This window comes from Lissotriton helveticus, chromosome 2_1 (assembly GCF_964261635.1).
Source record: "Lissotriton helveticus chromosome 2_1, aLisHel1.1, whole genome shotgun sequence".
Classification (NCBI taxonomy): domain Eukaryota; kingdom Metazoa; phylum Chordata; class Amphibia; order Caudata; family Salamandridae; genus Lissotriton; species Lissotriton helveticus.
In genome coordinates, this window is record NC_136059.1 from 370,630,445 (window position 1) to 370,642,813 (window position 12,369).

The window sequence follows — 12,369 nt, forward strand, 5'->3', positions numbered from 1 at the left end:
AGAATATGACTCGTTACAACGCAAGACATCACAACGCGTGCCATTACAACACGGTTGTTACAACGACCGCGCTCTTACCACGCAAAGCCATTACTACGCAATTCATTACATCGACTTGCAGTAGATGGCGCACTGACATTAGAAATTTATAATTTACTATTCTTACTCCAGCCCTCGTAACAGTAGGGAAGGTGCTGTGATAGTAAACTAACCATTATCAGAAATGGGGTAACCCTAAGGAGTCAAAGACCTGGGTATTTAACACTATTCAAATACAGCGGTCTCTAACCATTACTTTTACTAAGATTGAATAAATCAATACATATTAAGTTTTTTACTTAATCACAGGATATATCTCATAGATCAATCCTATACATTCAATGTATTGTAGCTAATCAAGAGCCAAAAACACAGAGTGCAACAGCAGTAATTACAAATTCAGGAGCATATTTATTTCAATGCATTCCTAACTATCTCAATATAAAAAGATTTGAGGTTGCCCAAGACGAGCGTGCATAAGACAAAGAAATATTGTGTGTTTAAAAGAAGAAAAAGAAATATAAGTATATTTACAAGTTCAAATTTACAATAAGTCAATCAACACGATATATCATTTTCAGTGACCTGGGTGACAATCTAAATTCTATACATTAATTGGAGACATTGCTTCCAAAATTATTTTTGCACACGAAAGTATGTCTCACTATCCAGGTATTCAGAGAAAGGAGCGTCGACGTTTCGACTCGTCTTAAAGCCTAAAGGTAAGTTGGACCGTGGCAATGCCAGTCTTCATCAGGACTGAGAATATTGGACAACCAAAAGAGTAGTTAAGCCCCTTATGAAATGAAGGACCAGGTGGAAATCTTCACTCTGTGTCCAAAAGTTACTGAGTGTCGCCTTGTCCAGGCGGCGACGATACGGAGCTATGTTATCTTGGTCTAGCAGGCTGATTGTCTCTGCCTACTGAATCCTTTTCCAGTGGGAGTTTGCGTAGGTGGCCCCGTTAATTCGAGTATGGCGAGTCATAATTAGCTCAACATCAAGGGTTCAAAGTAGGAAATCAATGCGCCAAGTAGGTCCACTCATTATTCTGAAAAAAATCAGCATTCAACAGCAACCGGTGCTCTCACGCCGCGTTGCTGGTTTCTTAATGATCGTAGATTTTTATTTATTTATCAAGGGAATCAATCCGCAGACTCCGTCCTCTCGATTCCAAGGAAATCGGCGTTCTACTCCAGCGGGAGTTCGTGCCCACTTGGCGCATTGATTTCCACCTGGTCCTACATTTCATAAGGGGCTTAACTACTCTTTTGGTTGTCCAATATTCTCAGTCCTGATGAAGACTCGCATTGCCACGGTCCAACTTACCTTTAGGCTTTAAGACTAGTCGAAACGTCGACGCTCCTTTCTCTGAATACCTGGATAGTGTGGCATACTTTCGTGTGCAAAAATAATTTTGGAAGCAATGTTTCCAATTAATGTATAGAATTTATAATGTCACACAGGTCACTGAAAATGATATATCGTGTTGATTGACTTATTGTAAATTTGAACTTGTAAATATACTTATATTTCTTTTTCTTCTTTTTCTTCTCTTCTGTTTTGTCTGCCACTGGGATCGCACCTGTTGGTTGATGGGTGGGGGGGGTGTTTGTTGATTATACCACTGTAATAGATACGCACATTCTATAATTAATGCACTGTTGCCTTACCCATCGGCAGCGCCAGACCAAATTTTTTCTACTACTATTTCATGAAGTCTTCCTCTGTATGTAAAAGGGTTTCCACTCCCACATGCCGTATAACAACGTACCTGGTATTCCCAACTCTGTGATTGGATTGTACTTGGATGCTGCGTTGTCTGTGGCCTTTTTCTTGCTTTGTTTCCATCAGAAAATTCAATGAAATATGTTTAAAAAAATGTATGTGTAATTACTGAAACATCACAGTTTTACTGCCTTCAGATTCTTCTTTTCTTCCTTGAGGTTGATTGGTTTTGGTCACTGTCTGAGTCTTTCTGTCACATGGAAGCAGAATTTATTGAAGGGTTAGCTCTTAGTTTCCTATCAGCAGAGCATAATAAAATGAGTGCTGTTGGGGTTCCGGTTTTTACAGAATTACCCCAAAACAAGAAGCAGGCCTTCATGGGACCTGGACACAAATGTTAGTCTTTTTTTCCGCACAAGGACTGAAGTCTGGCACAGTGTAAGGTGTAAATGCTTATCATTCATGTTACTACTTATTGGACTAAACATCAGCGAATTGATGGGCAATGAGTGCAGATAACTTCCCTGAGGTACGGTTAATCTAGAGGAATGTGGTACAGTGTGATGCTATGTACATCAACAATGTAAAGACAAGGTGCTGTCATTGTTGCAAGATGTCCTCTCGCATGGGCAGGGGGGATGAAAGAGCGGGGCTCACCCTTGTGGGGGGTTAGGTACAATAGGACTCTGTTATTACTATTTGGTTTTGAACATTCTGATTTCTTAGTTACAGAGGATTAATTTTCTTAGGTGTTGGCTGGAGATGACCTTATCTCTTTTCAGTGGGCATGGGGCTCCATAGCTGCCAAGTTTCCCAGGTCCATGAGCTGTGTGCTGCTCCAGTCAAGGTGTTTTACTTTGAAATTTGGGACTTATTGTCCTGTTTTATAATGGAATCAACAAAACTACAAGTCCCATGGTTGAAAAAAAAACTAGACTGGAGCAGTACATCATGCATGGACCTGGGAAACTTGATAGGGATGCGGCTCATGGCCCTCGTCTTCATGACTGCAAACGTTTTGGGCTAGAAAGGATATGTGTGCTGAGCCTTGCCCAGGGCACCAGATTGGTAGTTGCACAGGACAGTACCCCAAATGGGTGTTCAAGGGCAGATTGCACACTACAGCACAATTTTGGGTTACAGTCATTTTCCTTCTCTGTTACTAGATGATTTTGTTTCGGTGTTTGGATTATTGCGCAAAGTCCATGAAGTCATATATTTATTTCCTAAATAATTGTCTTGTGTTTCTGTTCATAAGTCGATGTATCAATGTTTGTACCATAAAAACACATTCTGTACAGGAAATGTTTATGCAATAACTATGTCCCAGGGCTTTTCTATACAATGTTATTGGGCTGCAAACTCTTCAGGAGCGTAGATTTGCATTAGACTGGTCAACAGTTTGAACATCTTTCCTCCAAAAGCTACTTGACACCCTCAAAGTGGTGGTGTAATCATATATGTGCGCTATGGAGTCCATGTAGATCCTAGTCACCCACTAAGGGCCTTCAGCGGGAACAATCAGCTTCTTACACTCCCCCAATATATTATCATACTACACACAAGGTTTGCAGATTTTATAACTATATCCTAATATTATCCCACAGGTCTAATATTATATTAGAAAAAAAATCACACCCACTGTTCATTGTGGCATGCTTCTTCATCTGTGTGCCTTCCACATCTGGGTAGAGTAATACTACCTAAATAGTGTCAACAGCGATCAGGAGTGCAGAGATATTTCCAACTGGATATAGTTAGGGGTCCAGTTAACTTAAAACTACCTATTCGTATAGCCAAAGTTGCTAATTTATTAGACAGGTAACACTGGTGGGATTAAACATTGAATTGCTGGATGCCTGCAGAAGGTAATGCTTCTTGCCGAAATAAAGGAGCTGGGGCTGTCCGAATGTTGCACTTGAAACCGCCGCTGAAGTGAAATCCACTCTATGAAGAAAAATTCGATAAGGTTAGTATGTAGATAAGTACAGGTTTACTACACTTAACTCCATATGTTGTATCGGATTGGACTGTAATTTAATTTACATAGTGCTTACTATCCATGACATTAAATTGACGTGCTTCTGGCAGGTAGTACGCTATTCTAGAACACAGGATTAATGGTTATGCAGTGGTTATTAATTATTGGTAATAATGTATTGGTTATAGGTTACTGATTGTTATTGGGATTAGGTATGTGCTCTCAAGGAAACCATAACATGCATTTACTCAAGTTATTTTGTGTTGGATTAAATTAATATGGGTTAGATGTGATCATTAGTGGGGGATATGTGAGTTTTAAGTTTTGCAAATGGCTGGTGGGTTGAATGGCTAGATGAGAGGAAATTAGGTATTGTTAGGTTGCAGGAATATTGTTTCAAAGAAGAAGGTTGTAATGTGAGGTGAGGTGTAGGTAATTTGCAGAAATACAATCATATAGAGTAGGCAGCCAGGTATGTGGCTTGGGGTCGGCTACTCCTTTTTCGTGCATGGCTTTAGGAATATAGAGTTCGTGCAATTTGAGGATGTAAAACTGTGGGAAAAAATTACATTATTTGCATGAGGTCTAGTATGCTGTACTGCAGCATTTGCATAATGCTTACTATTGCATGTGTTGTGTTTAAGCTCCTCTCCACACAGATACCGCGCTACAACAAGATATGTTAAAACTATGTAGACAAACACCTATCACGCAACGAAAGCACACATGGAAACATGCACACAGCACTTACTGATCTCATTCTATAGTTGAGGAATGTTTGTGAGGGGAAGTTTGTAAGGGGATTAAGCTGGTCTGCTTGGGGATGCAGTACAATGCATGGGTGGCCATTATGTTATAAAAAAATAATAATAATACAATTCTATATATGTACTTTGATTATATTTGAATCTTCATTGTACGTAGGTGTCAAATTAGGACTTAATTTATGTGTTTTATTTTTCTCTGACAGCAGCAAAGATGGGAGTAGGGCAATCATGAGTAATGTATTTCTGTTTTTCTGTCCCCATGCCTTCGCCTTCCATCATTAACTTTAGACTTCAGAGTGTAGTTGTCTTATTGTGTTTGCTATATTCATCTTAAGTGGCCAGGGTATGTCCAGACATGGGTCCCTTGCTCACTTTACCACTGGATTCAAGCTAGCCTGGCAAATGAGCCTCAAAACCGGTCCCAGGATGATTGTTTCTGGTCCAGGGAGGACCTGGCCTGGCAGTTCAGGATGGACTGTTCCCACAAGGAACAGGGTCAAGACTGATTTGTATATGGCTGAGTGGTCCAAACTGGGGTGGCCTAGTGAGCAGAAGAATGATGATGGATTCAACAAAGATCTGTAACTGGGGTGAATGTCTAAAACGTGTCAGCACTCCATCCTTTGTCTTATTGTGTTTGTTGCTAGAATAACCTCAGCACTCGAACAATAAGGCCATCCTGATCTGTTAACAACAGCATACATTCCACAACACAAATGTGAAATGATACATTTTTAGGAGAAATCCAAAAGGTGTACTTCTTTGTTTTTAACCACATGTCATGTTTGAACAGCCCGTCTAGGGACAGGATTAAAATGGGCATGGCAGAGGGTGGGAGGGTTTAATATACTAACAATAAAAAACAGGCTAGCATTGCAGAGGCCTTTGGGGAGGCATAATCCCCTCACTAATGTAACATGACTACAGGGTAAGTGCAGCACGTGTGGTAGTTTGGAGGTGTATGAGTGCAGGATGCATAGCTTGTGAGTGCATGGTGAGTGATGTGTCTGGATACGTACAGGGTGAGAGGTGTTCCCATTTAAATTCAGAGTGAGTGTCATGAATTTGTGAGTAGTGGGGGCAGTGTATTAAAGTCAGACCCTATAGGCATTGCCAATGCTTGTTGTTGGTAGATCTCAATGAGTGAGGTAGGCTCTGGCTTTTAAAGGTGAGAGACAGCATGTTACGAGAGAAATGTAATGTAAAGTAAACTCATAAATATGTTGTTGATGTATTGTACCAGGATATACATGGATACTTCCTAGGTGCTTACATGTATGTTTAGAATTGGATTGTTCCTTAGGGCAGTCTAGTACTACCAGCTGGTCTAGCTTGGAAGGACCGGTGTGAGGGCTGATTTTTGTTCCTGTCAAAACCCACAGGACCAAAATAAAATTGGCACCACATTAAATTCTTTCTGATGCAGTTTCGAACATCTCAGGGTGCAACTCGGGTGGGTGAATTACTTTAGTATCAACCCGGATTGCTAAAAAGGTCACTCTGTTATCTATGAAAATTTAATTTTTGCATGCTCGTAATATTGATTTGTTGCACAATAATGCAAAAGTGGAGAATAGTATTATGTTAAAGGTGTACATAAGCTTAAGGGAAATCCCCTATAACTCTAAATAATTTTCACTCCAATGGAAGACTTAGACCAGTTTTCCAAACGCTTTACCAAAGCCATGATTTTAATTTTTGGGTAACTTCCATATGCACCTGAAACCCCGACTGGAAGAAGCAATCTCTGGTAATCTGATGAGGGCTTATCCTATTCTGCCGGCTATTTTCCCCAAGTGCATAAACTGAAGGATAGCGGGGTCGATGCAAAAATTTCTGAAGAGCTAGAACTTTTTCTGGAATAAATGGTCACTTCCACTTGGACTCTCCAGAAACCCAGACATCTAAATTTGGAAATCTACACAGTTACATTTTTTTCAGGTTTGGCAAATACTGCTTATTTGGGACTTTCAACCTCTCACACTAATGGGAAGAAATCACCTTCCCCTAAGGGCCTGGTTAAAATTGAGACTACTAACTAGAGATAGAGTCCTGCCCCTTGACATGGAATTTCCAAGGCGTCTTATAGCTAGAATAGTTATCCATCATATTAAAATCTTTCTTGATTTGCAAAAACATATTGACTTAACCAGTTTGACCTTGGTACCCAGTAACCTCAATAATAACTACAAAGTAACAAAAAAAGTCTTGGTCAACTGCTTTAAAGGTAATGCAAACACTCTTTTTACAAAGTCCACCGTTTCAAATCTACAACTGAAAAGAAGGCTCCCTGGTTCGTTGCTCAGTGCCAGGAGGTGAAAAAGAAGTTGAGGAAAATGAAATGTACAAGCATCCCACATACTGGAAGTAGTTCATATTATGAAATTAACAGGAAATACAAAGCAAGACTAAAGCAGAACAAAGGTCTATTTACAAAACGATTTGGTACGGATTGATGGAGGTAATCTATACTAATGATGTGCAGCCATTTTGGAATTTGGTGCATTTAGGGATTTATGTTAGGAACATCATAACAGGAGAAGAGGGTTGGGTGGTCTATTTATCAGCAATATATGCCGGAGAAGAGGATGATGTAGTGTTTCTCCTGTTGACATTAAGTTTCTATTCTTAGATTCCGCAGTTAGGGATACCATCACACAGATAAAGTTAACCGGATCTGAAGGACTAGATGATCTGGCACTTATGATAAAGAACAATTTAAATTGGTGGCCAACCTTATTTTGTCTGGAATGTTTAAGCAATTTACACCTACTCTGCCTTACAGTTAGAACTGGCAAGGTGCCATCATAAAACCTATCTTTAAATAGGGTGACCGAGCAGATTCCAAAAACTACTGCTTAATTAGTTTAAACACAATGATCTAAGGTGGCAGGGTCTAAGATGCACTACTACCTGTCTTTATCTACAATGAAATGGAAGCCAATGATTGTTTCCTGAATAGTCCCGTATAATATTCCCACCTCTAAAGACCAGCCACCATAATGGTCCTAATACAAATCAATACACAAAGAGTAAGAGGGGCACATGTACAAAGACTTATGAAACACAGTCCTTGGGTTTATCCAAAGGTCAAATGCAAAATAAGGATGGCAGAGGCAAGTTTTCCTTAATGTTCTTGTGAATCCCTTTATTCATCTTTTGAAAAAATTAAATGTGCAACACAGCCAACGCATTTCACCCATACGGGCTTTCTTTAGGGTGAATTAAAAGTTGAGTGTATTCCAGGGTGTACCCCCGAAAAACAGGAAGGAGATACGGTTCCAATTCATAGGTCCAAGTCTCCCGATATCAACAGTTGTCGACAAAAAACGTAAAGCTCATCGATCAGTAGGATCACGAACTAGAGCGCATGCATGTCGCGCTATGCTCCTTACGGACCGGTTTCTGGGTTGACAACTGTTGATATTGGGAGACTTGTACCTATGAATTGGAACTGTATTTGTTTGATTAATGTGGGTGCAAAAGTTTCAGCAAAACATTTTCTTCAGGATCTAACCTGATGGAGTGAAGAAATATGTCTGATACTGATAGAACAGAGCGGCTTTAAAGCTGGGCACTCCACTATCGTTCATTATTTTAGTCTTTGGAAAATAGCACAAGAAGCCATAGGAACTCTAGGTACTCTATATACCTATGTTGTGGATGTCTTCAATTTGGTGGAACAGGAAATTCTGTGGGCCAAATTGGAAAGAAGGATGTGTGTTGGCACTCTCTTTGCCCCCGTTGGTTTACAAAGGAAATCATCTGAATTTGACAAGCACTTTCTAAAAAATAAGTTAACCTTCAATGACAAAACTAAAGCTAAGGACTTTGGTAAGAATGTACATAACTCTCGGCACTCCAGAATTGAGGAAACCACAGAATGCGGGTAATTAGGTTTGGTTCTTAATAAATCATTGACGTGGCCTTCCCATATCGAGTCATTAAAGTAAAAGCGCTATCGACCATTGCCGGCTTAAGGAAATTTAAACAAGATTCTGGTAGACCCTCATTTTACCAAGTCCTAGTAGCTTACAAAGTATTGATCCTGCCTCAAGACCTATGTGTATTTCACCTATGTGAAGCAGAAGTGCTGGGCTTATGTAACACCTTAGATTGGGGTACGGTTAAAGGCTGTTACCTAATACATCTGTTATCCCTCTCCCAAATGTACAAGGGGTCTGGCTACAAGATGGACATTAGGCTCCAATCCTGATCCATTGATTCGAATCCTGAGGTTCGGGAGCAAATTGGTAACATCCAAACAACTCAAAATAGCTATGCTACATAGGAACGAGATTACTATGTGTGACCTCAATCGGGCTAAAAGAAAAATAACCAACTACAGGTGATGACCGACGTATTGTGGATTAATATTTATAATGTAGCTCTTCATTTATCTTACTCTAAGAAAGAACTATCTGAACTGGGCGGGAAAGAGTCAGGAGAAAGGAATCTTCAATACTTAAGGTCCTCAGTTGCAGAATTAAGCGAAGTTTGGGAGCCTAACACTTCTTTTTTTATCTCCATTGCCTCTTGGACTCAATAATGCGTACACTATTTTTAAATTTCGAATAGAATTATATCCTCAGGGGTGCGCTCCTTTAAGAATGAAGAAGGGTTGTGTGGATGTGGGTTGTAGATACATTGCACGAAAGAACATATACTTTTAGATTGTTGATACATTTTAACTTTGGGGGGGGAAACATTTTAAAACCTAATTTATTTAAATATTATATCGAGTCTAGACTGTTAGCACTGCTTTTTTTATTTTAATGCAATTTATAGATGTAACGTGCTCTCTGGCTAGATTTTTTATGTCATTCAAGAATTTTGTATTATGATTACATTTTGTAATTGTCTATTGATGAATTATATGGCTTTTTTAACTGTATGCGATTGTTTATGGATTTTTGTGATTTGTTTTGTAGTTTAAGAGGCAATGTCTCAAATAAACAAATGAATAACCTGAACGCATACTGGCACTTTCCAGCTGAGCTGTGCGGTACTGCCAGGCTGCCCAAAACGCCAGTCTAACACTGTATTTGGTCTAATTAATTACATTTGAATATCCAGATGCAAGCCTCTTCAGTATGTCCTCATTTCTAACTAATGCACATTGATTTCCAACATTACAGCATATTTTTTAAGGGTGGACATTAAAAGCAAGTATTATTTAAATTGTAGCACAATACAACAACAGAGGGAAAGACATCATCTGATTTATACCTGGCTGACATAAATGGATTGCACCCATTCACAAATTACACCCTGAGGATACGTTGTGGGACAGCTGTACATTTTTGGAAGTGGAGTGACTGGAGTGGAAGTGTGACGTTCACAACCAGAGAAGCTGGTATGTAAGTTAAGGTTATTTAATACATTGGTGATTCATTAAAAGTCCCTCGGTCCGTTTTTCAAACACTGTTTTCCAATAGGCATGTTTATGCTTCCACAAAACACATGCCTTTTACACTGTACAATGCTTACTTCTTTGTACCCTAGGAAATACATTTAAGCAGGAGTACCCACCGTGGAAGGCTGCATCATGGCTCTATATGTTTTGGGGTTGGTTATTCTTGCCACCCATGTTCTGCTTGATGACTTTCAGGTTAATTTCGGCATCCTTCATTCTAAGTGGATATAAGTGCATTTCATTCAGCATTTGAGAACAGCTGTACAGGGACGTATTTAAACATAGTATGAAGTAAGTGACTACATCTAAATAGAGTGAAGTTTTAGAATTGTTTTCTACTTTGTAGTCAAGTGCACATCTGGCGCTAGACAGCACCCTTTGTCATTTGGCTTTGTGTGACCTCTCTTCATCCTTTAATAGCTTTGGGTCAGCACCATTAAGATATTGTGTCATTCACATTCTCATTCCGCCAACAGGAGGATTACATTTGGCAGTCATGATTGGCAAAGGAAACTATGCCAGGCTTGATGTTTTAGTGCACTAGTTACACTGCACACCGTCTGAAGAGCAGTGGCATGCACACATCTCAGACCATACCATCATGGACACTCTTTCCAGTTTCTGACTTTGATATCACAACTTGATGCATTTTGGGTACTTTCGTCTAGGTTTGCTTCATTTAACCTAATTAGATTAACACTTGTTAGCAGTTATTTGTTGATGAAAATCGTAGAACTGAAACCCTGGTCCATGGTGACACAGAGTGGTAGAGTCACATTTGCTCGTCCATCGTCATTGCTTTCAGTTTCCCGCTGCCTTCCAACAGCCTCGGCCCTCACGTGTCACTGGGTTTGTACCTGTTCACCCCTGGAAACTCAAAAAAACACACCTGGGCAATAAGTATAAGAACCAGTGTTGCCTGCGTTACTGCGTTACTGGTGCAGGAGCAGCTCTTTCATCACCAGGCCTGGCTTTAATGTTTTAAGCATGCATACAAACCACACACAAATGCTGTTTGCATGCATTATCACATCAAAGCCAGAGATATTGGCTTTGCCAACCCCCTCTTCTAATAGTTTGCCCAAATTCTGAGTATCCTATTACAGAAAGGGAAGAAAGCGCCTCATGGAACTTAGGTCTCAGAAATCAGCTCAACTTAATGATCATTACCCTTCAAAGTCTTGCTTTTAAAATATAGTTTTTGCGCATTTGAACTATAAATGGTCAGTATCACAACATGTGGGTGTAAAATGAAAGGATAAATTATGTACAGTGGAAAAAGGTGCCTTGTGTGTACTAGGTGTGAGAAGGTGATCACCGTGTTTGCTGAGATTTCTTGGATTAGCGCTGTGTTCTGGCTCGCGCTTCTTTTTAAAGCACCCTATTTTGTATTTGAGTTTCCTTTTGCTTTTATTCCCCCTGATTTTAATGTGCTGCTGCGACCCCCCCTGGCCCTCACCGCATATAAAAAAAAAGTAAAAGCACCGCTACTTTGCGGGTCCGGGCTCCGGGGCTACTGGGTCACGTAACGACGCCATCTTGGGAAGGCTGTTCCCTTCCTTTGCTTGGGGGTTAGCGCGCTAGCGCTTCTCACCGCCACTCGCCTACTTAAGGTGAGCGTTGACACGGGGTCAGCCTGGAGAAGGTGATCACCGTGTTTGCTGAGATTTCTTGGATTAGCGCTGTGTTCTGGCTCGCGCTTCTTTTTAAAGCACCCTATTTTGTATTTGAGTTTCCTTTTGCTTTTATTCCCCCTGATTTTAATGTGCTGCTGCGACCTCCCCTGGCCCTCACCGCATATAAAAAAAAAGTAAAAGCACCGCTACTTTGCGGGTCCGGGCTCCGGGGCTACTGGGTCACGTGACGACGCCATCTTGGGAAGGCTGTTCCCTTCCTTTGCTTGGGGGTTAGCGCGCTAGCGCTTCTCACCGCCACTCGCCTACTTAAAGCTCGCCTGGAACGAAGCGGTCTCGCGCAGCGGTCGCGCCCTCGCTACGCCTGAGTCTCGCCAGAGTCCTGCCCGTCTGCGCCCGTCAGCGCTAAGGCAGGGCTAGGGCAGGGGACTCTGGCTCTCCCAGGATGACATCTGCTGGGGACCTGCGTCTACTGCGTCGTGAGGTAAGAGACTGCCATCATGGCGCTCTGGATCCTCTTAGTGGGCCTTATCAGTGTCCCACCTGTTCTTTTAAACTTCCTAAGCCGTTGCCTATTATGAGTCTTCAATCTACACCTCCCTGTGTCCACAAGCCAGACTCTGCTCTAGGCTTAGTTACTCGACCCACTCTTAAAATTTACCATCTGAATGTTAGATCACTGGCATGTCACTCTCAAGAAGTATTCTCAGATGAGAACCCCGATATCTTCTTTTTTACCGAAACCTGGCTGCATGACCAATCTATGGCTGTCATGAATTTAGCACTCCCAGCGGGATACAACAT

General features: G+C 40.9%; 1 protein-coding gene across 1 annotated transcript in view; it reads left to right on the top strand.

The window, feature by feature from the left end:
* OSMR (oncostatin M receptor) overlaps positions 1 to 12,369 on the top strand; it is a 357,357-nt gene that overhangs the window by 149,084 nt on the left and 195,904 nt on the right. The window contains exon 10 of the mRNA XM_078674982.1: positions 9,703 to 9,871. Within this exon, the coding sequence (XP_078531108.1) occupies positions 9,703 to 9,871 (169 nt within the window). The remainder of the gene's footprint in view (positions 1 to 9,702; positions 9,872 to 12,369) is intronic.